This window comes from Hordeum vulgare, chromosome 2H, assembly GCF_904849725.1.
Source record: "Hordeum vulgare subsp. vulgare chromosome 2H, MorexV3_pseudomolecules_assembly, whole genome shotgun sequence".
Lineage (NCBI taxonomy): Eukaryota > Viridiplantae > Streptophyta > Magnoliopsida > Poales > Poaceae > Hordeum > Hordeum vulgare.
Window position 1 is genome coordinate 224,534,274 of NC_058519.1, and position 25,452 is coordinate 224,559,725.

The following is a 25,452-nucleotide window of genomic DNA, read 5'->3' on the forward strand; positions in this document are numbered from 1 at the left end:
AGGCGGTGAAAAGTTTGCCTCAGCTTCCTCGTTGGTCACCTGTGTTTCACCTGTAGACAAGAACTTCACAAATGTGCAAAATGATATACATTCATTTTCCTTTTTGCATCAGAATAATGAACCAATGTATATACTTTTTTCTAACTAAAGCTAACAAGAAATTGTTCACTTGAACATATATAAAAAAGACACAAATCTGAAATTAATATATAATTCAGGATATCCCGAAAGAGCAATAGCATCTTATAAGAACATGCTCTACTCACTAAGAGGTTTATTCAAAAAAGTAAGAAAGGATATGGAGGGGGCCTACGCTTCTTCTCCACTCCATCTCTTTCTATGCCTCCTCTTCCTCCTAGATATAACTTGCAGCAGCACATCTGCGTCAGCCAGTAACTGAGCACCGTCGAATTCCATGCAGAATTCTAACGATCACCCAGCCATCGCATCAAACACAAGCACATGTACCATGATTGATATCTGAGGCGTCCACCATTGCTTGTGGCCACGCCACGTGGTCGATTCTATTCCCCTACCACTGAAATCCGGCGCAGGATGTGATGGGAGCTCCTCGGAAGGTGGTGAAGTTCTCTGAGAGCGGTGGCTCCGATGAGATGTTGAGGGCGGGGGGAGAGGCAGCCGCTGGAGAAGTTGAAGCGGCTCACGTCCAATACGTTTGGCACCACCACCGCCAGCTATGGTTGTTGCTTCCTTTTTTAGAGAAAAAGGTTGTTGCTCCCTTCTTCCTGTCGACGGCGATGTGAAAAGACGTATGTTAAGCGTATGCAACCGTGTAGGGACGCGTTCGTGTTATATATGCAGCGGCCAAAGCCTAGGGTTACAAATTGACACAAGCCAGGGAGATATACATGGGAGATTGGGAGAGATATATACAAAAGATCTTTATCCTATCAACCTATACAGATTCTATCTTATGTTACAATGTTTGACACTACCCCTCAATCTCAACTATCTAAGTTAAGATTGCGTCGAAATGCCTCTAGCTCCCTAAGAGTGAGTGGTTTGGTGAAGCCATCTCCAACTTGATCACCTGTAGGTATAAACCTGGTATTCAACAATTTATCTGCACGCGTTCACGAACAAAAGGATAGTTAATCTCAATGTGATTTGTTATGGCATGGAAAATTGGATTAGCAGACAAATATGTAGAACCAAGATTATCATACCAAAGTGACGCTGCCCTTGGATGTCGTATCTCTAGTTCACTCAACATGTTCTGGACCCAAATAATCTCAACAGTAGAATTGGATAGGGCCTTATACTCTGCTTTTGTCCTTGATCTAGATACGGTAAGCTATTTATGAGCACTCCATGAAACTAGGTTACCTCCTAGGAACATTGCAAAACCTCCCGCGGATCTCCTATCATCTGGACATCCTGCCCACTTTGCATCTGAAAAAGCACTTACAAGCATTGAATCTGAACTTGCTAATCTTGAGTCCATGAATCCTTGTCCCTTGCAAATACCTAAGTATCCTCTTTACTGTTGTCCAATGTGTACTCGTAGGACCAAGCAAAAACTAGAAAACCTTATTTACTGAATAGGAAATATCTAGCAAAGTTAATGTTAAATACTGTAATGCTCCAACAGTGCTCCTATATCTGGTGGAGTCTTCTGCTCCAAGTACCTCTCCAACATGAAGAGATAGTTTCTCAGATGTAGGCAAGGGTGTAGAAGAGGGCTTACAACCTTTCATACCTATTCTCTGAAGTATCTCTTGCACATACTTTTCCTATGATAGCATGATTTCGTTGGGTACCCTTTTAACTTCAATACCAAGAAAGAAATGAAGGTTACCAAGATCCTTGAGAGCAAAGTCCTTACTTAAGCCCTTAAGAAGAGCATCAAGTGCTTGAGATGATGAACTGGTGACAACTATATCATCAAAATAAATGAGCATAAAAATAGTTATCCCATGCTTATGATAAAAGAAGAGTGATGTGTCCCCCTTGGATGGAACAAACCCTAGAAATTGTAACTTGGATGACAAACGAGAGTACCAAGCTCTAGGTTCCTGTTTCAGACCATACAATGTTTTATCAAGTTTGCATACATGACATGATGAGTGTGAATTTTTATACCCTGGAGGTTGCCTCATCAATACTTCCTCTTCCAGAACGCCATGTAAGAACACATTCTTCACATCTAGCTGTCGCATGAACCAGTTACGAGATACTACAATTGAAAGAATCAATCTGATGGTGGCAACCCTTAACAACAGGACTAAAAGTGTCCTCATAATCTAATACATGTCGTTGCTTAAATCCCTTAGCAACCAAGCGTGCCTTATACCTGTCAATAGTACCATGAGACCTTCTCTTATCTTTATAGACCCACTTACAGTCAATAATATTTCTGCCTGTGGCAGGAGGAACAAGACGCCACGTCTCATTCTTGATAAGTGCAGAGTATTCCTCATCCATCGCTGTTTTTCATCGAGGAACGCCAAGGGCTTCACCAAGATTTTGTGGTTCACCCGTGGAACAAAACAAGCCCCAACGAATACAACGATAAGTACAAACTTTTGGTTTAACGATTCCATCTTGTGCCCGTGTGTGAGGTCGAAGACGTGAAGGTGGAGCAGGTCGGGAAATTTGTTGTTGCAGCCATTGGATGAAATAGAGAGAGTAGATTCAGAATCCGCAGAGGATCTACAAGGGGACTCCTGAGGTGACCAGACACCATCAGGATCAGCATGCGCGCCCACGCCTTGTCCTGAAGCACCACTTGGCACAGACAGGGAGCTGTTGGGTGAAGCGGACGACCCGCCTGGTTTTGCACCCGAGGGCGCTCTTAGTGAATTAGAGCGGGGCAACGATCCCGCGGGAGATACGCTGGTAGCTCCTCGTGTGACGGATCCCGATGCAATCCTGGCATGATCCGTGCATGACTCCCAGGCCGGATCCTGTGTGGAATCACCTGAATCTGTCGTTGACATAAAATCATGCAAATTTTCACCAATTTTTGTGTTGTTTTCCTGCACAGAGTCATGTGAAGGGTTATCAAAGATAGTATTATGAGACATTGTCATGCAATCATCAGCAGTATCTACCCCCCTAGAGAAGAATTATGGAGATGGGAGAAGGTGAGATGATAGTAAAACAAGCTCTTTGGGAAGTTGAGCACCGGCATTAGGATGAAGTTTAGCAAACGGGAAAACTTTGTAATCAAACACTACATCACGCGAATTATAGACTCGAGTAGAAGAAACATCAAGGCATTTATAACCTTTGTGCATAGTGTTATACCCCAAGAAAACACACTGCTTTGATCAGAACTCGAGCTTGTGTTTATTGAAAGGACGCGGATTTGGCCAAACAGCACACCCAAAAATGTGAAGGAAGGTGTAATTGGGTTTTGTGTCAAAGAGGCGCTCAAGGTGGATTCGTTGTTGATTACCCTACTAGGGACACGATTAATGAGCTACATGGAAGTAAGAAAGCCCTCATCCCACGATTTTAGTGGCATAAAAGCATCATCAAGGAGAGATAACGCAACTTCTACAATGTGTCGGTGTTCCGTTCAACGGAACCGTTTTGTTGATGATCGTGGGGACATGACACATGGTGGGTGATGCCGATGCGCTCAAAGAACACACTGAGTTTTTGATATTCTCCTCTCCAGTCCGTTTGCATGGCAAGAATTTTACGATCAAATAGGCGTTCAACATGTTGTTGAAAAAGGTGAAATTTTGCAAACACATCAGATTTATTCTTGAGTAAATAGATCCAACTAAACTTGCTGAAATCATTAATGAAACCAACATAGTATTTTTGTCTGCCTACCTAAACGGGTCGAGGACCCCACACATCGGAAAAAATGAGCTCTAAAGGAGCTTTTGATTCACTGCTTGGACACAAATAGGGAAGTTGATGGCTCTTGGCCATTCGACATGAATCACAAACTAACAAGTGATCCTTTTTTTGGAAATTGGAATACAAAAATCAGGAAGAATTTTATGGACCATCGGTAAGGCCGGATGGCCTAGACGTTTATGCCACCTTGAATTACATGGTTTGACCACACCAAGTGCTTGTCATTGAGCAAAATCATGGCGGCCAGAAACCGGAAACAGGCGGTCCTTACTCTTGCTTTGAAGAATTGTTCTCTAAGTTTCCCGATCCTTAACAAAAATAATTTCAGGGTAAACTTCAAGGAAGGCATGATTATCTGTGATAAGTTGGTAGGCAGAAAGTAAGCTTTTGTCAACTTGAGGAGCATGAAGAATGTTCTTTAGATCTAAGGAACCATGGGGAGTAGACAAAATAGAGTGACCAATATGAGCAATGTTCATACCTTGACCACTCGCGGTGTTGATTTGTTCCATGCTAGTGTAGGGATCGTGTACAACCAGCTTATCTAGCTCACCGTCACATGATGTGTTTCATCGGTGTCAAGATACCAGTACGTATCAACTCCATAGGAGTGGGCGGCATTCGCAGAATGGTTTCCACGTCCACCTCCAATGCCCGGGGATTGCAAACGGTCGTAGCGCTTCCTGCAGCGCCATGCACCATGCCCACTTTCCTTGCATATTTGGCAAGCCTCATGATTGTTGTTGTGGTCACCGCAGTCACCACCACGGTCACCGCACCCACCACCGGAACTACCACCACCACTTGAGCTGACGGAGAAGTGGGCACCCGTGGTGTTGTTGGTGTAGCCACAGGAGCCGTTGTTCCCGCCACCGTTGCCATTCCTGGAACGGCCGTAGGTGACGCGGCATCGCCCTTGGCAGCCATATTAGCAGCCTAGGCAGTGGCGTGAGCATTGATCCGACCTTCTACTGCAAGGAGCATGGAGTATAGCTCCCCAAGACCGATCAGCCGGTCAGTGATGGTGCGAGTAGAGATAGAAGAAACGAACCCAGTGTACTCGGACTCGTGCATCAGGCCCTGAAGGATGTGTGACACAACATCATCTTCATCAAGCGGCTTGCCGGCGGTTGTGAGCTCGTCAGCGAGGCCCTTCATCTTGGTGAAGTAGGCGGCGGCGGAGAGATCACCTTTCCAAGTGGTGGCGATCTATCAATGGAGATGGATGATGCGTGCCCTTGACTCCGACGGGAAGCTCTGAAGCAGCTCCTTCCACGCCTTGGCAATGGTCTCGCAGTTGCTGACCGGTATGACGACATCGCGGGAGAGTGACGCCAGCAGGAATGTGAGTACCCGCTGGTCCTGCGTTACCCAAACAACATGTTCGGGGTTTGGGTGGCGAAGACATCCTTCTTGCCGGCGATCTCTTTCTCCAAGAGGATCTCGGCGACGGGCTCCTTGATCGATCAATCAAGGTACCCTAGCATACCAGTGGCACGGATGTGCGGTAGTACTTGGGCCCTGCATACAAGGAAGTTCTCCCTCGATAGTTTCTCTGTGATTGTGTGGCCAATGGAAGCGATGGAGGGGACGGCCATGGCGATAGCATAAGATGAGGTGGACATGGCGGCTAGATGTGATGGAAGAGCTAGGCTCTGTATACCATGTGAAAAGATGTAGGTTAAGCGTATGCAACCGTGTCGGGCCGCATTCGTGTTATATATGCAGCGGCCAAAGCCTAGGATTACAGATCGGCACAAGCCAGGGAGATATACATGGGAGGTTGGGAGAGATATATACAAAATATCTTTACCCTAACAACCTATACAGATTCTATCTTATGTTAAAATGTTTAATAGACAACAAGGAATAGTTCCCAATAGCGGCTCCACCTGTGGACGCATCTATCCCTCTTCACTCGAGCCGGGTACCTGAGATGAGGCGAGGAGAGGTGGCATCCTCTCCCTTGCTAGCTAGCGCGTAGGACACCCGCCTTTTTGTAGTGGGAGGAGCAGCGTCGCCCTTCTTGCTAGATTAGCCCCAAGAGTAGAAAACCCATGGGGAGAAGCAGACCTTCCACCGGTGGGCAGCGCCATCAGCGCGACGGCGGCAACCCTAGTTCGGGATGAAAACGAGAGCGGGAGAAGTGAGGAGGGGAGACGTGAATGTGGACTTGGGAGGAAAGCCTCAAAAACGAACCAGCAAGACGAATGCGAAAGTGGTGAGTTCTTTTTTGTTTCTACCTAATCCAATGTGGATGCGACGAGGGAGCGCCCCTTCCACGTGTTAATGTGTTTGATGAGTTTGCAAACCATTACTGTGGCCACTTAGCTCAACATATAAACGTGTTACCAAAATTACTCTCCAATATAGGAGTATTAGGCTTGTTGTAATGTAGAGTATCATATTGGTAGAGGCTAGGGTTCTACCAGGTCTCAGACGTAGGTTGTAGGGGTGGAAGTGCAGGCGGCAAGGCTGGGGACGCCGACGCCGGCGGTTGGGCACCGTCATGGCGAGAGGGAGAGAGAGAGAGAGAGAGGGACGGCTAGGGTTTGGGGCTCCCGTCTCCTGAGGGAGACGACAACAGAATACTGTTTATAGTCTGATTAATATCGAAGGGGTACATGTGTTTATATAGGAGGACAGCCTCCACTAAACCCTAGATAACTTGGACTCTAATATAACTTGGACTCTAAGATAGCTAAGATAACTTGGGCTAAGCCCGTAACTAACCCTGCCCATTGGGCCTCCTCCGTTGGTACCACTAGTAGAAACTAGGGCTTTGGTTCGGGCCTAGCCAGCCCATTAGTCTCGGTTCTTCACGAACTGGGACCCATGGGGGCATTAGACCCAGTTCATGAGCCTAGGGGGTCGGTCGGGGCCTCGTGGGCATTGGTCCTGGTTCGTCTGGACCCATTTGACCCAGTTCTAGGCACGAACCAGGACCAATGGGCCATGCTCCTGGCCCACATCCATTGGTACCGGTTCGTGCCTTGAACCGGTTTAGAAGGGGGGGGATTTAGTCCCGGTTTATGCCACGAACCGGGACAAATAATTTGCCAATATATACCCATCGCTGCGGCAGAGCACTCTGTTTTTTCTGGCCGGCGAGGGGAGGGCATTTGGGTGCTCTAGCTCACCTCCTATGCACATGAGGTGTTTGATGAAATGTCCAATCCACACTAGTTAATCGTTCTCCTCTCAAAACTCGACCTCCGAGCTTCATTTTCACCGAGATTTGTCTAGGTTTAGCGGTCTGTCACGTCCTGTCCCCGTCTTCACCGCCGTCGATCGCCCGCGCCGATCTCGTCGCCGGGACCAACTTGGTGAGCCTCTTGTTCTTATCTTCATTCTGAAAGAAAAATTCTTACTTTAGATAGATACTTGTCTAATTTTCATACTTTTATTATTTCTTCTTATTATATAGTGCGATGGTTTTGGTATCCGCCCCCGTCGGCCCTCCTCATGTCTATGATTCGAATGTGGTATATATTATCTTTTGATAACTATTTGGTTCATTTATAGTTTATGACAATTATGCCGACCAACGTGACATAGATTTTATTTATCTAGGAGGTGGTTGAACTGGAAATTCCAACCGACCCTATTGTCGACAGGTTAAATTTAGTTGAACAAGAAAATAATTACTTGAAGGAAAAAATAAGAAAAATGGAGGAGGAGAAGATGATATTGGAGTTGCACGTTGTGGATGTCGTCGATGATCACAAGATCAAGATGGATGCAATGCGGTTGAAGATTAGAAAGATTAGAAAATATGCCATTCATACCGAGTCTTGGTATCATTATGCAGTTGGATCAGTTGTTACCTTGGTTGCGATTATGATCGCATTTGTTTTTGCATTTAAATGTTTTACATAATTTCAATGTATGGTTTAATTATCTGCTCCGGAGAGCTATATGTTGCACATGCTATGTGGGTGAAATCCCTTTGTAACAAAAGAGTTTCTGTATGAAACCGTGATACTTCGAAAGAGATTGTCCATTTTGTACACGAAGTGCATCCAGTTTTTGCCGTAACCCTCTGTACTTTCTTGCACATGCTATGTGGGTGACATGATGATACCATGCCAAATTGAAACCTTTTCACAGTTCATTTCAAATGCTTTTCAATTTCATGGTCTTATAGCTCAAAATAATCAGTAAATGCATGAAAATTATCAAATGAAGTCAGAAAGGGTTGTAAATTGATGATGTGGATTTGAATGGTGCATTTTGAACACAAAAAAACTATGGAGTTCAAATAAGTTCAAAAAAATGAAATCCCATTGTAAGAGACGAGTTTCCGTATGAAACACTCATACTTCGAAAGAGATTGTCCGTTTTGTACACGAAGTGCATCCAGTTTTTGCCGGAACCCTCTGTACTTTCTTGCACATGCTATGTGGGTGAAATGATGATACCATGCCAACTTGAAACCTTTTCAGAGTTCATTTCAAATGCTTTTCAATTTCATGGTCTTATAGCTGAAAATAATCAGTAAATGCATGAAAAATAACAAATGAAGTCAGAAAGGGTTGTAAATTGATGATGTGGCTTTGAATGGTGCATTTTGAACACAGAAAATCTATGGAGTTCAAATAAGTTCAAAAAAATGAAATCCCTTTGTACCACACGAGTTTCCGTATGAAACCCTGATACTTCGTAATAGATTGTCCGTTTTGTACACGAAGTGCATCCAGTTTTTGTCGTAACCCTCTCTACTTTCTCGCACATGCTACGTGGGTGAAATGATGATACCATGCCAACTTGAAACCTTTTCAGAGTTCATTTCAAATGCTTTTCAATTTCATGGTCTTATAGCTCAAAATAATCAGTAAATGCATGAAAAATAACAAAATGAAGTCAGAAAGGCTTGTGAATTGATGATATGGCTTTGAATGGTGCATTTTCCACACAGAAAAACTATGGAGTTCAAATAAGTTAAAAAAATAAATCCCTTTGTAATAGACGAGTTTCTCTATGAAACCGTGATACTTCAAAAGAGATTTTCCGTTTTGTACACGAAGTGCATCTAGTTTTTTTCGTAACCCTCTCTACTTTCTCGCACATGCTATGTGGGTGAAATGATGATACCATGCCAACTTGAAACCTTTTCAGAGTTCATTTCAAATGCTTTTCAATTTCATGGTCTTATAGCTCAAAATAATCAGTAAATGCATGAAAAATAACAAAATGAAGTCAGAAAGGCTTGTGAATTGATGATGTGGCTTTGAATGGTGCATTTTCCACACAGAAAAACTATGGAGTTCAAATAAGTTAAAAAAATAAATCCCTTTGTAATAGACGAGTTTCTCTATGAAACCGTGATACTTCAAAAGAGATTTTCCGTTTTGTACACGAAGTGCATCTAGTTTTTTTCGTAACCCTCTCTACTTTCTCGCACATGCTATGTGGGTGAAATGATGATACCATGCCAACTTGAAACCTTTTCAGAGTTCATTTCAAATGCTTTTCAATTTCATGGTCTTATAGCTCAAAATAATCAGTAAATGAATGAAAAATAACAAAATGAAGTCAGAAAGGCTTGTGAATTGATGATGTGGCTTTGAATGGTGCATTTTCCACACAGAAAAACTATGGAGTTCAAATAAGTTCAAAAAAATGAAATCCCATTGTAAGAGACGAGTTTCCGTATGAAACCCTGATACTTCGTAATAGATTGTCCGTTTTGTACACGAAGTGCATTCAGTTTTTGCCGTAACCCTCTCTACTTTCTCACACATGCTATGTGGGTGAAATGATGATACCATGCCAACTTGAAACCTTTTCCGAGTTCATTTCAAATGCTTTTCAATTACATGGTCTTACAGTTCAAAATAATCAGTAAATGCATGAAAAATAACAAATGAAGTCAGAAAGGGTTGTAAATTGATGATGTGTCTTTGAATGGTGCATTTTGAACACAGAAAAACTACGGAGTTCAAATAAGTTCAAAAAAATGAAATCCCTTTGTAACAAATGAGTTTCCGTATGAAACCCTGATAATTCGAAACAGATTGTCCGTTTTGTACACGAAGTGCATCCAGTTTTTGTCGTAACCCTCTGTACTTTCTTGCACATGCTATGTGGGTGAAATGATGATACCATGCTAAATTGAAACATTTTCACTGTTCATTTCAAATGCTTTTCAATTTCATGGTCTTATAGCTCAAAATAATCAGTAAATGCATGAAAAATATCAAATGAAGTCAGAAAGGGTTGTAAATTGATGATGTGGATTTGAATGGTGCATTTTGAACACAGAAAAACTATGGAGTTCAAATAAGTTCAAAAAAATGAAATCCCTTTGTAACAGACGAGTTTCTGTATGAAACACTGATACTTCAAAAGAGATTGTCCGTTTTGTACACGAAGTGCATCCAGTTTTTGCCGGAACCCTGTGTACTTTCTTGCACATGCTATGTGGGTGAAATGATGATACCATGCCAACTTGAAACCTTTTCAGAGTTCATTTTAAATGCTTTTCAATTTCATGTTCTTATAGCTCAAAATAATCAGTAAATGCATGAAAAATAACAAATGAAGTCAGAAAGGGTTGTAAATTGATGATGTGGCTTTGAATGGTGCATTTTGAACACAGAAAATCTATGGAGTTCAAATAAGTTCAAAAAAAATGAAATCCCTTTGTACCACACGTGTTTCCGTATGAAACCCTCATACTTCGAAAGAGATTGTCCGTTTTGTACACGAAGTGTATCCAGTTTTTGTCGTAACCCTCTCTACTTTCTCGCACATGCTACGTGGGTGAAATGATGATACCATGCCAACTTGAAACCTTTTCAGAGTTCATTTCAAATGCTTTTCAATTTCATGGTCTTATAGCTCAAAATAATCAGTAAATGCATGAACAATAACAAATGAAGGCAGAAAGGGATGTAAATTGATGATGTGGCTTTGAATGGTGCATTTTGAACACAGAAAAACTATGGAGTTCAAATAAGTTAAAAAAAAAATAAATCCCTTTGTAATAGACGAGTTTCTGTATGAAACCGTGATACTTCGAAATAGATTTTCCGTTTTGTACACGAAGTGCATCTAGTTTTTGTCGTAACCCTCTCTACTTTCTCGCACATGCTATGTGGGTGAAATGATGATACCATGCCAACTTTAAGCCTTTTCAGAGTTCATTTAAAATGCTTTTCAATTTCATGGTCTTATAGTTCAAAATAATCACTAAATGCATGAAAAATAACAAATGAAGTAAAAAAGGGTTGTAAATTGATGATGTGGCTTTGAATGGTGCATTTTGAACACAGAAAAACTATGGAGTTCAAATAAGTTCCAAAAAATGAAATCCCTTTGTAACAAATGAGTTTCCGTATGAAACCCTGATAATTCGAAAGAGAATGTCCGTTTTGTACACGAAGTGCATCAAGTTTTTGCCGTAACCCTATCTACTTTCTCGCACATGCTATGTGCGTGAAATGATGATACCATGCCAACTTGAAACCTTTTCAGAGTTCATTTCAAATGCTTATCAATTTCGTGGTCTTATACCTCAAAATAATCAGTAAATGCATGAAAAATAACAAATGAAGTCAAAAAGGGTTGTAAATTGATGATGTGGCTTTGAATGGTGCATTCTGAACACAGAAAAACTATGGAGTTCAAACAAGTTCAAAAAAATAAATCCTTTTGTAACAGACGAGTTTCCGTATGAAACCTTGATACTTCGAAACAGATTGTCTGTTTTGTACACGAAGTGCATCCAGGTTTTGCCTTAACCCTCTCTACTTTCTTGCACATGCTATGTGGGTGAAATGATGATACCATGCCAACTTGGAACCTTTTCAGAGTTCATTTCAAATGCTTTTCAATTTCATGGTCTTATAGCTCAAAATAATCAGTAAATGCATGAAAAATAACAAATGAAGTTAGAAAGGGTAGTAAATTAATGATGTGGCTTTGAATGGTGCATTTTTGAACACAAAAAAACTATTGAGTTCAAATAAGTTCAAAAAATGAAATCCCTTTGTAACACACGAGTTTCCGTATGAAACCCTAATACTTCGAAAGAGATTGTCCGTTTTGTACACGAAGTGCATCCAGTTTTTGCCGGAACCCTCTCTACTTTCTCGCACATGCTATGTGGGTGAAATGATGATACCATGCCAACTTGAAACCTTTTCACAGTTCATTTCAAAAGGTTTTCAATTTCATGGTCTTATAGCTCAAAATAATCAGTAAATGCATGAAAAATAACAAATGAAGTCAGAAAGGGTTGTAATTTGATGATGTGGCTTTGAATGGTGCATTCTGAACACAGAAAAACTATGGTGTTCAAATAAGTTTAATAAAATGAAATCCCTTTGTAACAGACGACTTTCTGTATGAAACCCTGATACTTCGAAAGAGATTGTCCGTTTTGTACACGAAGTGCATCTAGTTTTTGTCGTAAACCTCTCTACTTTCTCGCACATGCTATGTGGCTGAAATGATGATACCATGCCAACTTGGAACCTTTTCAGAGTTCATTTCAAATGATTTTCAATTTCATGGTATTATAGCTCAAAATAATCAGTAAATGCATGAAAAATAACAAATGAAGTGAGAAAGGGTTGTAAATTGATGATGTGGGTTTGAATGGTGCATTCTGAACACAAAAAAACTATGGAGTTCAAATAAGTTCAAAAAAATGAAATCCCTTTGTAACAGACGAGTTTCTGTATGAAACCGTGATACTTTGAAAGAGATTGTCCGTTTTGTACACGAAGTGCATCTAGTTTTTGCCGTAATCCTCTCTACTTTCTCGCACATGCTATGTTGGTGAAATGATGATACCATGATAACTTGAAACCTTTTTAGAGTTCATTTCAAATGCTTTCAATTTCATGGTCTTATAGCTCAAAATAACCAGTAAATGCATGACAAATAACAAATGAAGTCAGAAAGGGTTGTAAATTGATGATGTGGCTTTGAATGGTGCATTTTGAACACAGAAAAACTATGGAGTTCAAATAAGTTCAAAAAATGAAATCCCTTTGTAACAGACGAGTTTCCGTATGAAACCGTGATACTTCGAAAGAGATTGTCCGTTTTGTACACGAATTATCATAAAATAAAATAAATAAGTTATTTGAAACAAAATAATATAAACTTTAATAAAATATATAAGTAGAAACAAAATAAAATAAACTTTAATAACATAAATAAAATTTATGAAACTAAAATTATCAAAGTATTTTGTGTTCAAAACATTATAAGCAACCTCTAGTATTATTGAAACTAAAATTATATAAAATTAATGCAATTAAAGTTATCAAGTATTTTCTGTTCAAAATGATTAAAAGCAAAAAGAATTTTCATAAAGAACTTTTTTTGTTGGAAACTTTAATGGCAAAAAGAATTATCATAAAGTAAAATAAATAAGTAATTAGAAACAAAACAAAATTAAAAAATTAAGTATTTTGTTGTAAGTAGAAACAAAACAAAATAAATAAAGCAAAAAAGAAAACTAGGGAAAAATAAAAAAAATTGCCACCTACAAGGCCACCAGAGCCTGAATACGACTAGAAACCCGTCCATGGGCCACGACTGAGGCTCGTAGAAGGCCATGTAGGCCCACAGGCATAGTAGTGTGAGATTTGGCCCATAGGTCTGCAGTACTAAGGAGTTCAATGGAGATGGCGCGACAACGCTTATAAACAGGTGCGGCCGCTCCTCAGCTAGCGAGGTGGGACTAAACATCCCACCGCACCGCGCCAATGCAAGGCCTTTGGTGCCAGTTGGTGGCACCAACCGGTACCAATGCCCCTTTAGTCCCGGTTGGTGCCACCAACCGGGACCAAAGACCTCTGCTTCCCTCCCTTCGGGCTGCTGAAAAGAGACCTTTGGTCCCGGTTGGTGACACCAACCGGGACTAAAGGGGGCATTGGTACCGGTTGGTGGCACCAACCGGTACCAATGGCTTTGTTATATAAGCCAGCACTTATGAAAATTTTGCCAGTTCTTCGATCCCTCCGACGATGCCGCCAGGCTGCCCGAGCTAGCCGTGCCTGTGCCGCGCCCCCGACCACGCTGTCGTGGCCCCGCCCCGACCACGTCTTCGTCGCCCCTGCTCCCCGACCACGTCGCGCGCCCTCGTCGTGCCTCCGCCGCGCCCCTGACCCGCCCTGTCGACGCCGTCGCCTCCCTCTGCCCCGTCGACACCATCGCCCCTGCCCTGACCACACCGTCGTCGCTGCCCTCTACACCGACGCCGGCGCCGTGCCTCTGCCCCTGCCCCGACCACGCCGCACCTCTCCTTGGTCAGGCCGGCGCCACCCCCCTGTCCCCTCCTCTGTTTTTTTATATTATATGATGTTTTTTTTTCCAGATTATATGTATATGTGTGAGTATATCTATGTGTGTGTATCTAATTATATGTCTTTTTTAGATTTTTTGTTCATATATATGATGATTTGTTTTTTGCATTTTTATAAAAATGTATATATGTATGTATGTTCTCTCTGCATATAAAAGTTAGATTTTTAGTACATTTGGGTACATTTTAGGTTAGTTTTATCTATATATGTTCTCTGATTTAGTACATTTTAGGTTAGTTTCATTTTTAGAAAAGTTTTATATATTTAGAAAAAGAAGGAAGAGAAGGAAGAAGGAAGAAGGAAGAAGAAGAAAAAGTTTTATATATGCAAAAGTTACATTTTTAGAAAATTATTATATATCTAGCTAGGAAGATAAGGAAGAAGAAGAAAAAGAATGAGAGGAAAAACAAAAATAAGAAGAGGAAGAAAGGACAAGAAGAGGAGAGGAAGAAGAGGAGAAATAAATAAGAAGAGGAAAAAAGAATAAAAAGAAGAGGAGAAGAAGAAAGGAATAGAGAAGAAGAAGAAAAAAAATCTTTTTTTTCTTCTTCTTCTCTATTCCTTTCTTCTTCTCCTTTTTTTCTTCTTTTTTTTCTTCGATCGCTTCTCTTCTATTGCTTTCTTCTTCTCCTCTTTTTATTTATTCTTTTGTCTTCTTATTTTTTATCGGGTATGTCATTGTCGATATACCCCCTCCCGATAACTTCAACACGAGGGGGGTCGATATACCCCCTCTCCGATAACATTATTTTCCCATGTATGTATGTCGTCGTTGCCAATATGACCCCCTCCCGGATAACTTCGACATGAGGGGTGGTCGATATATATAACCCCTCTCGACTGTGATAACTTATACCACGGGAGCACCCCCCCCCGGCCCTCTCGCTCGACCAAAACTCTCGAGGACACCCAAACCCTAGAAAAAAGATGTTGGTCTCCTACCCCCTCCCGCCGCGCCCCTACCCGACAAACTCTCTCGAGGCCACCCAAATTTACCAAGTTAAAAGAGCGTTGTCGTCGAGGCCACCCCAAACCCTTGATGCGTTGTCGAGGCCACCCCAAACCCTTGAAGCGTTGTCGAGGCCACCCCAAACCCTTGAAGCGTTGCCGAGGCCACCCCAAACCCTAGAGAAGCAGCGCCGAGGCCACTAATATGATTCCTTATTGTGATTAGCTAGCTAGTTCTACATTTGCCACTAATATATCCATCTGTAATGTTCGAATAATAATTGCCATGTTGTAAATATTTGCAGAAACTATGGAGCACCCCCAAGACGAAGCAACATAAGAGATGTTTGGGGAAATAATCGCAAAAGGAAGTGATGCCGTCTTGTCATTTTTCAACGACACCGATGGTCTGGAAGGACATGGTGAAGAAGAAGGCTATGATTATCATGGATCCGGTGACCCATTAATGCCAGTACAAGAAGAAGGTTATGATTATGAAGGCTCCGATGACCCAATGCCGGTACAAGAAGGAGACCGTGATGACGGCTCCGGTGACCGAACCTAGTCCGGCCAGGTATGTATATTAGTTAAGCCTGTGTTGACTAGCTAATTGATGCATTCATTGTTTTCTTATGTACACATATTAATTAACTCTTGTCTTTCTCCTTTTTCTAGCCCTCCGGATCGAGCACAGCTTCGGTAAAGAGACGAGGCTCGAAGAAAAAGTTGCGCTCAGATGAAAGGTTTGAGATCACAGCAATCGCGCGCGATGGAAAGCCGATTGAACCGTACCGGACAAAGGAAGCAGTTGCTCATCAGTGCGGAGCTCTTGTTAGGGACAAGATCCCGATCAGTATCCAACAATGGTTACACTACTAGGAAAAGGGCTATAGATAATATAGACACTAATGTCGCACTAGACAAGTGGTGCACCACTACTATATAGCAGTGGCGCATCATGTGCAGGTGCGCCATTAGTGTGATGAACACTAATGGCACACCACACACAGTGCGCCACTACTAACAAACTTTTTTTATTTTTATTTTTCCAAAAGTACTAATGACGCACCGGGGCAGAGTGCGCCATTACTAGTTTAACTAGTAACTAGTAATGGCTCACCACTCACCGAGTGCGCCACCGCAGTTTCCCTCCTCTCGCTCCCGCAACCCACCTCCCAGCTTTTTCCTCTTCCTCCGCCGCCGCCGCGCTTCCTCATCTCGCTAGGGTTTCCTCGTCTCCCGACACCCCCCCCAAACAGAAGCTCCGAGGCGATGGCGGCCGCGGGAGACGCCGGCGAGAAGAAGATGATCACGCTCAAGAGCTCGGACGGTGAGGAGGTCGAGGTGGAGGAGGCGGTCGCCATGGAGTCGCACACAATCCCCGGTAAAAACGTTTTGGAGGCGGTCGCCATGGAGCCGCCACCCCGAGCTATCCTTCCTCGTCAGCGGCGTTCTCCTACCGGACCAGCGAGGAGTGGAGATCCGCCGGGCTGTGCGAGACCTTCTGGTGTAAGGAAGCCCTAGCTTTGCCCGGCTTGCCGTTTGTTTTGATTCCTTTGCGCGCGCGCGCCAGATTTGGTTCCACCGGTCCTGTGCTAGGCGGATTGCTCCGTGCTGGTGATGTTGTACATTTTGAGCCATTTTTGTTCTGCGGGAAGGCGTAGGGCGCCACGAAATGGAAGCGTTCCTCAGGTCAAACTGCTCTTCAGGTACCCAAACTTCTGAGCCTTCTTAAAGTCTTGCTACTTGAGCCACCTTAGTCAGTCCAAACTTGACATTCCTAGCTGTTACTTACTTGATATTGTAGCAGACAAGAGTTGTTCATATGGAATTTGATCCAACACTCATCTTCATGGCATGTAATGTTTTTGTGTTATCGGTTTATTACTCTTTGCAAAGATCAAAACTTCTAAAATGCAATCTGTGATTGGCAGCATTGGTGGGAGAAGAACACGATTTGTTAATTTATTAAATCCTTGGAGGAAAATCATGACTACTACTACTAGTTAAACCTCTGTCTGAATGGTCTGCTACTTGAACCTTGGCCACACCAAACTTCAGACTATGTGTTTGCCTCAAAGAAAAGGAGTATAACTTAAATGCTTATAGGGATGTCATCATGTGGTGATTGTGATTATGGTTAACTCTATAATTTAAATGCTTAAACAACTCTCTATAAGAAAATGACTAACTGATGTCCTCACTGTAAGAAAATGATCAGGTGGGAGTATCAGGGAACCCTGTATCTCTAGTCAAATCTTCTCTCTGAATTCCTTTCAAATTTCACCACTTGCTTTTGGCATGTGATGCTCAGCAAAAGAACGTGATGCAAACACTTATCTTGGTCTATGTAGTTGGGCGTGCTATGATGGGAAGCCTTGGAAACAATCTGTACGGGGGCGCTACCTCGTCTATTGAAACGGTGGCAAGACCATCTCGTTCTGATGCTGTCTGCCAGGTATTACTGCTTCCTTCAAACCAAAAATGCTTGATTTGTCAGTAATAAGAACCAATATGACCTGTTTAAAGTCATGTGCTAACCTTTTATCTTGAGCACTCAAAAGTTCCATACAATGTTTTATATCTTCTATTGCTCTAAGTAGTTTGTTAAATCGTTGAATAGCTTGTGTTACTATTGATCTGGGATTTTTCTTTGGTTGTCTTAATTGTCTACAATAGGGTTACAAGCTAGATTCCTATGACTTGCTGAGCTCCACTCTTTGGGGTTCTCTTCATGAGGCATTCTCTAAGTATTTTTCTTTGCTCTGTTTTCTGTAAACTGGAAGAGGGCCATAATGTAAGAGTTCGAAATGATGCAAAACTAACAGGATAATTGCTCGAAGTGAGCAATGCATAATTTTCTTGAGGTACTTGTTTACCTAGTCATAGATGTTTTCCAAGTAGAGAGTGGTGGTAACACGCGTTCCTGCTCTGGTTTCAGCAAATCAGAACATTCATCCAGATGAGAACATACCTCAAGGTGGTGGACAACTCCGGAGCCAACCGTGTTATGTGCATACAATCCCTTAGGGGGAAGAAAGGAGAGAGGCTCGGGGACATGATCATCGGTTCTGTCAAGGAAGCGCAGCCTCGCGGCAAGGTCAAGAAAGGAGGCGTGGTCTATGGGGTGGTCGTCCGTGCTGCCATGAAGAAGGGGCGCAATGACAGCAACGAGGTCCAGTTCGACGATAATGCGATCGTCATCGTGAACAACAAGGGCGAGCTGATTGGCACCCGCGTCTTTGGTCCGGTCCCCCACGATCTCAGGAAGAAGAAGCATCTCAAGATCCTGGCACTTGCCGAGCACATAGTTTGAGATATCTATCTGCTTACCTGGTATCTAGTTGTTAGTTCCGTGGAATGAAATGGACATCTCCTGGATTGTACCTCCGATGTTTTGGTTCTCTATTGCTAGTCTATTCTACTTTGCTTTGGTCATTTTTATCTGCCAATAATCTCTGTTCTCTGAACTGTGGTGAGTTGTTGACAAACCAGACAAGAGTATGTATTTACTCCACATTATATTGCCTATGTTCTTCTACATTCAGTACATACATTCATGGTATCTAATCAATTTTCTGCGATTTCCAAATGTTTGAATTACGTTATCTATGTTGTTTTGTGTCTTCACGAAAGCTGGCCATTCTGATGAACGCAATCGGATTGAATCCAAAGTCATCGAGTACTGCAACAAGCACGTCCACGCAAAGCCCACAGATGTCGGGGCCTCCTCCGACACCGCCTCCGCCGCCGCCGCCACCCCCACCACTCCCGCTGAGGACCTCAAGAACTGGGACGCAGAGTTCGTTAAGGTCGACCAGGCAACCCTCTTCGACCGCATCCTGGTATACATCAAATCGCCTCCCCTCCCCTCCCCTCCCTCTGATTTCTAGATCTAGTCTTTCTTTCTTTCTTTCCCCTTCTCTTCTGGGTTCTGGCAATGGTCCGGATCGAGATTGGTTGCTACTACTTAGGCTAGACATATTGGCGATTGGCTTGGATTCGATCCGATTGGATTAGGTTAGGGTTTACATACATGATTGGCTTCATAATCCCGTGCTTTTGACCCAAAAAAACTCCAGAGATTTATTAGCTGCGGGCCATACAAAATCACTGTATAGGCTAGGGTTAATCTGTGATCCATCTTCTTGTGGTCTGATGCCCTTTATATTCTCTACATGAATGACCAACGGAGCATCTAATCTTATTATGCTCTGAGAGGATGAATTGTTTCTGTCTACTGTGTAGCTAAATCAACTTATTATATAACTCTTGTTTTCCCACTTTGCTGTTGTCTCTACCTTTATTATCTTGTATCTAATCTTTTGTATTCAACTGCTGGCTGTGAATGCCTTCTTCTACTTAGCATTGCTTGGCTGTTAATTTGTGGCCATACATAGTCATATCTAAATTACCTAGCATTGCTTGACTGTTAACACTTGCAAATGCATTCTCAGAAGCGGTGCTCGTCATCTGAACTAATTCATGAATTATCATATTTTCTGCAAGGATCTATCTGCTCTTGACTCTATTTTTTTATAGTTATGTTTCTTTATATGAATTTCTTATCCATTTATATGTTATAGTTACTGCTGGCACCTGAACCAATGTTCTGGCCTTTGAATCATAATAAACAATGAGGGGGAGAGAGAGAGGGAGAGAGAGGGGGAGAGAGAGGGAGAGAGAGGGAGGGAGGGAGGCATCAGCTGAGTGTGGATGAATTTCAGGATTGCGTCCTTATTTCCTTTTGACATATGTAATTTTCCTTTAATCATTGGGACTAGGCATGGGTATGAGCTCTTCAAAACATGTAAGTAGAGATCATTTGACCCATTTGAAGATCAAATTTATAATTAGAGACCATTCTTGAAGATCTTCATGATTTAGAGTGTTAAATTTGACATGTTGATGATTTCATCTTGTAGGTTGCCACGCGGATGCTTTTTGGACTACGATATGGACATGAAGGCATTTGTTTTAGTGCCAAATATTACTTACTAATGCTCGCAAAGTATCGTTGTGTATTATATTTGCTATGGAGCTATGTATGTATGGATGCTATTGAACTATATGTATATATGGATGCTATGGAATTTTGGATGTATGGATGCTATGGATTTTTGATATATGGATCATGAAATTTGTTACGCAACTTTGCATATATGTTATGTGTTGTGGATCAGTAAAACTATTGAGCACATATTATGTATTATATATTTGATATATATGTTATGTGATGTTGAATTTGTGGTTTTGAAACAAAACATATATATGCCAGAACCTTTGATGTCATGGGGCTCTCAGCAAAGATTTTATGCTCTCAGCAAAGATTTCATACTAGTGGCGCACGACTCAACACTTTAGTGGCGCGCTTCAAAAAGCACACTAGTGGCGCATCATGGGTAAATATGGCCCCCTGGGAGACACACTAATGGAGCACCATGGGCTACTAATGGCGCACCATGAGCTATACTAATGGCGCACCATGAGCTATACTAATGGCAGTGCGCCATTAGTATACCAGATACTAATGGCGCACCTGTGGTGCGCCATTAGTAAAAAATTCTAATGGCGTGATGCTAGTGGCGCACCTATAGTGCGCCATTAGTAGTCAAAACAGGTGCGCCACTAGCAAGCCTTTTCCTAGTAGTGTTAAAGCCTAAGAAGGAAGACCCTGAGGTGTCTTATGTCTCCGATATGCAGAAAGAAGATCTTTGGACAACGCTTAAGGCAAATTTCACCCTACCGCCAGAGGAGGATCCGGAGAAGCCAGTTATAGAGCAATTGATCAAGTCTCATTCTCTTAAGAAGATGGCAGAACTATTCAGGAGGTGGAAGAATGAGCTGAAAACGTTTGTCGACAAAGAAATTACACTAGAATTCACCGGCCGGTTTGAGAAGATTAGAGATCACTGGCCCGCATTTGTGGCCCACAAGACATCGGAAAAGAGTAAGAAGATGTCAACGAGAAACAAGAAAAATGCTGCAAAGAAGAAGCATCACCATCGCACGGGGTCAGGTGGTTACCTCAAAGCCCGACCTTTGTGGGACAAGGCTAAGAATGACCTGATTGCTAAAGGGGTCGAACCAGAGACATTGAACTGGCCAGACCGTTGCCGGACTTGGTTCTTCGGGGTTGGCGGAACCTTGGACCCTGTATCAGGGAAGTGCATTTGGACGGAAGAGAAACTGCGAATACCCGTCACGAGGCTTAAGGAGTATATCGAGAAAGCGCAACAAGGGACATTCGTTCCAAACGGAGAGAAGGACGAGCTCACAATGGCCCTCGGGAATCCTAAGCACCCTGGACGGACACGAGGCACGCCAGGCTCCGTCCCGTGGAAGGTTGGGTTTTCGGAAGCAGGGGTTACAAATGCTAGGAGAGAAGGAAGAAAGTGGAGCATAGCCAACTGCAAGCGCTGCTCGAAAGGGTACAAGGGCTAGAGGAACAAGAAGCAGATCACAGCAAACGACCTGGCGAAGCTTCCCTTGAAGCTACCCCGCCATCTCAGCGGAGAAGCAGCATGGCTTCCACCGAGTAGACTCAGCAGCTGGAGCCTGTCTTCATGGCTCCTGCTAGCTACCCCGTGGATGCTATCACGGAGTCTCAACATTGCCACGTTATGGCGCGATGGATGACATTGAAAGTCAAGGCGGCTATTGGCTCTGTTTTACCTACTGAACCTGGCACAACCTACCACGGACGGTCGATTCCAGAAGGTTATGGTAGGGTGATGGTGGATCAAATAACGGACGGATTTGAGGACCTTGAGCTTGACCACCCTATGGGTGAAGGGGAGATTCAGCTCGGTTCTTCTCTGAAGACTCCATGCCTACGGCGGAAGGAGCTCATCAACCTTCCGAACTAGACGCCTCTGCCTCCTCCTCTTCCTCCGACGAGTCAGGGCACTCTGCCTCCTCCTCCGGCGAGTGATCAGCGCACTCAGCCTCCTTCTCCGGCACATGGTGGCACTCCGCCTCCTTCTCCGCCTACGCCAGCGCGCCCGAGCAGCCAGCCTCCTCCTTCTCCGCCTCCTCAATAAGGGCAGAAGAGACCCGCCGCCGCTCCGGCTGCTCCAACACGTCGTCCTTCTCCTCCGCCTCGTAAGAAAGGAAAGACAGCCGCAGCTGCTCCGTCTGCTCCGGCGTCTAGCAGTATAGTCAGAGGTAGGCAATACAGATACGGTCCTTCTCTGAAGACTCCAGAGAAATTACCATACGAGAGGAGCCAGGAGGAAAACACGAAGATCATGTAAGCCGAAGTGAACAACTTCTTAGAAGGGGTGAAAGCAAAGAAACATCCACCTCTGGAGAGAAGATAGATCCGGTAAAAGCGAAGCATACTATGGCTGCCCTGAAGAAACCACCAAAGTCTCCAACGAAAGGCAACTATGAGCGCATTATTACAAAGTCATTTATCGAAGAGGAGCGGTCAGGAAGTACTGTCAGTGGTCAAAGGTTAGCAGAACGACGAGCTTGGAAAAAAGTTGCCCAGCTTGGCGAACAAGCGAACCAATCGTCCCCCCCGCTCAAGGTGTCTAGCGATATCGTCGCTAATCATCCGGGGATCTTGCCCGGTACCAATCCTGCAGATTACCTAGCCAACGATGCACATTTTGATTTCTTGGAGGTGGACGAACACAAATACGTGTACGGGAAGCCTCTCATAAAAAATGAAAGATCTCTAACAACGATGATGCGAAGATTCCATGATTGGTACATGAAAACATGCAGAGAGTCTGAGGGGAGTAATATTTTGATGCTGAGAGTTGGAGAGGAGCATGACCTTGTTGGAATTGAACTGTTGAATGTTTCATTTGAGGAGTTCTTCGCGTTTTTCAATCTAAAGGCCCTCGATAAATTAATGATCACTTGCCACTGCCTGTAAGTAGTACTACTTCTGTCATTAAGTTTGTATACATAGGTCAGGTCTTTCATTGCATGTATTATTAATTATCCTCACTATATTATGCAGATTGAAGATCGCCGAATTGAAGAAAAGACAAACCGGTGATATTGGTTCATTAACACAAATATCATAGATGCATTTATGGTTGAATTTCAGGCCAAAGATACCGAGGCCAAGCTGCTACAATCGTTTGTATTGAATCAAAACAAAGCTATAATACTCTTCCCTTACGAATTCCAGTGAGTGTTACTGTCTTGTGCATATTCGGTTTCCCTTATTAGTCAAGGTTATAGTAATGTAATTGATGAGTTATGCATGTGTGCGCAGCTTCCACTATATTCTCCTAGAGATTAAGCTTGAGCAGGGAATAGTAACCGTCTTAGACTCGAGACGAAAAGATCCCAAGGAGTATGCGGACATGACTGAAATTCTAGATAAGTAAGTTAAATCGATCATTATCGCACCATATCGGTAACTTTGTTCATTTCTTGATATCAAGTAATTGTTTTCTTTGTCTGGCAGGGTTTGGAAAAAATTCACCTCAAAAACCTCAGGACTGCCAAAGAAGCTGCAATTTAGACACCCGAAAGTAAGTACTATAGTAGCATGTTCCACGCATCTCCTAGTGATTCAAGCGCTAGTTTCATCAATACCATTTAGCATGCTTGCTAACTATCAGTTTGATTGACCTCTATTTCTTGTAAAGTGGTTGCGGCAGGAACAAGGGAATGATTACTGTGGATACTACATTTGCGAGTCCATCCACCACACGACCTGTGAGCGGGGCTACTCTGACAAACAATATGAAGTGCGTAAATAATAATATTCACAATTTTATTTTATTACCATCATTTGTGTTCAGTTTCATTTACTCATATATATGTATTGACCCCCTTCTTCAAATTAGATATTTCGGATGCGGGATGAACTCCTACCACCAGATCGTATGCGAGGAATTCAAGAGGAATTGGCGGCATTCTTTCTTGACCACGTGATCGCTAAAGGCGGAGAATACCATGTGGACCCTAATCAGTTGGTTTTTAATTAGGAGATTATATTGTAAGAGATAATTATATTGTATATATGTAGCCCGTAGTGTCGGATAGATATACGAGAACTAGTTGTTCGACCAATCTCTCAGAGAAGGAGAGGTGGTCGATATCACTTCTCTCTGTATGCATATGTTTATGATGGTCTTCTGTTTCCTTCATTTGCTTACTAGCTAGCGTGTCTAGTCCTCTCTATACGTATAGTACGTAGCGTCAACCAAGCACGGAGATAAGAGAGGACACTTCTCTCTATTAATTAGCTAGCTAACACAATATATGAAACACCTAAATTAACCCCCCAAAACCCCTAACCCCCCCCCTTCAAAAAAAACCCCAACACCTGAAATGCTGACGCGTCGATACCTATTGGTCCCGGTTGGTGCCACCAACCTGGACCAAAGGGCCTCCTGCCAGGGCTCGCCGCACCGGCCACGTGGAGGCCATCTGTCCCGGTTCGTGTAAGAACCGGGACTCAAGGCCAAGGGCATTAGTAACGACTTTTTTATCCCGATTCCAAAACCGGGACAGAAGGCCCTTACGAACCGGGACAAAAGGCCATTTTTCTACTTGTGCGCGTTCTACCGGTCATAACACATGTAGTATATTAGTATCATGCATATGATATAGTAGTGTATGATACTACATTCGTAATGTATAATATAATATGTTAGTGTATCAAATGAGAGTTCATTTATAATCATGCATGATACATAATAACACGTCATTTAATATGATACCGTATCGTGATATGATATTCAAACCTCTTTTTATTCATTTAATTTCATGTTATTTCATAAAAAAAAACTTAGTTGGCATGCATGATCAACTATGATCCTACCGTTACAACCATAGTCTCGCTGCTGCGGTGCCTATCCACAAGGTCCTTTCACTCTGTGCCCGCATGCGAACTGGTTTGGGTGGCCGTTGGGTGCAGCTGCAGGCGCATGGGGAAGCCCGGCCGGTGGGATCGCAACAGTGGCGTCGTGGGCAACGGCAGCAGTACCTACCCGGCCACCTAGCGAGCCAGGCCTGGCCTGGCCTGCTGCAGCACTGGAGACGGGGCGGGCTACGGTCTCATGTGTCATGAGAGCTGTCACGTCAAGTCGTCCATTCGATTCAGAGTTCCAACTGTTCCGCCGTACCTTCTCCACTACCGGGGATTGCACTCGCTCGCGTTCGCGCCGCACATGATCATGTCTTGTCTTCTGGATAATCTTTTCGTTGAACGTTCACTAGAAAGCCTTACAGCGTTCACGCTCTTGTGCTGTCCAATTGCACGGGCAGTGTGTTGTACTGTTGTTGTTCACTACTCCTTCCGTATGAGGCATTTTTTTTAAAATATGGACTACGTATAAAAGAAAATGAATGAACATGTCCACTCTAA

At 43.1% G+C, this 25,452-nt stretch overlaps 1 protein-coding gene across 1 annotated transcript; it reads left to right on the top strand.

The window, feature by feature from the left end:
* The first annotated feature begins 17,456 nt into the window (after positions 1–17,456).
* Positions 17,457–18,432, top strand: LOC123429965 (50S ribosomal protein HLP, mitochondrial-like). The gene is made up of 2 exons (XM_045113929.1): positions 17,457–17,568; positions 18,052–18,432. Exons 1-2 carry the CDS (start codon positions 17,476–17,478, stop codon positions 18,424–18,426), a joined length of 468 nt encoding a protein of 155 aa, XP_044969864.1. The 5' UTR covers positions 17,457–17,475; the 3' UTR covers positions 18,427–18,432.
* The last annotated feature ends 7,020 nt before the right edge of the window (positions 18,433–25,452 follow it).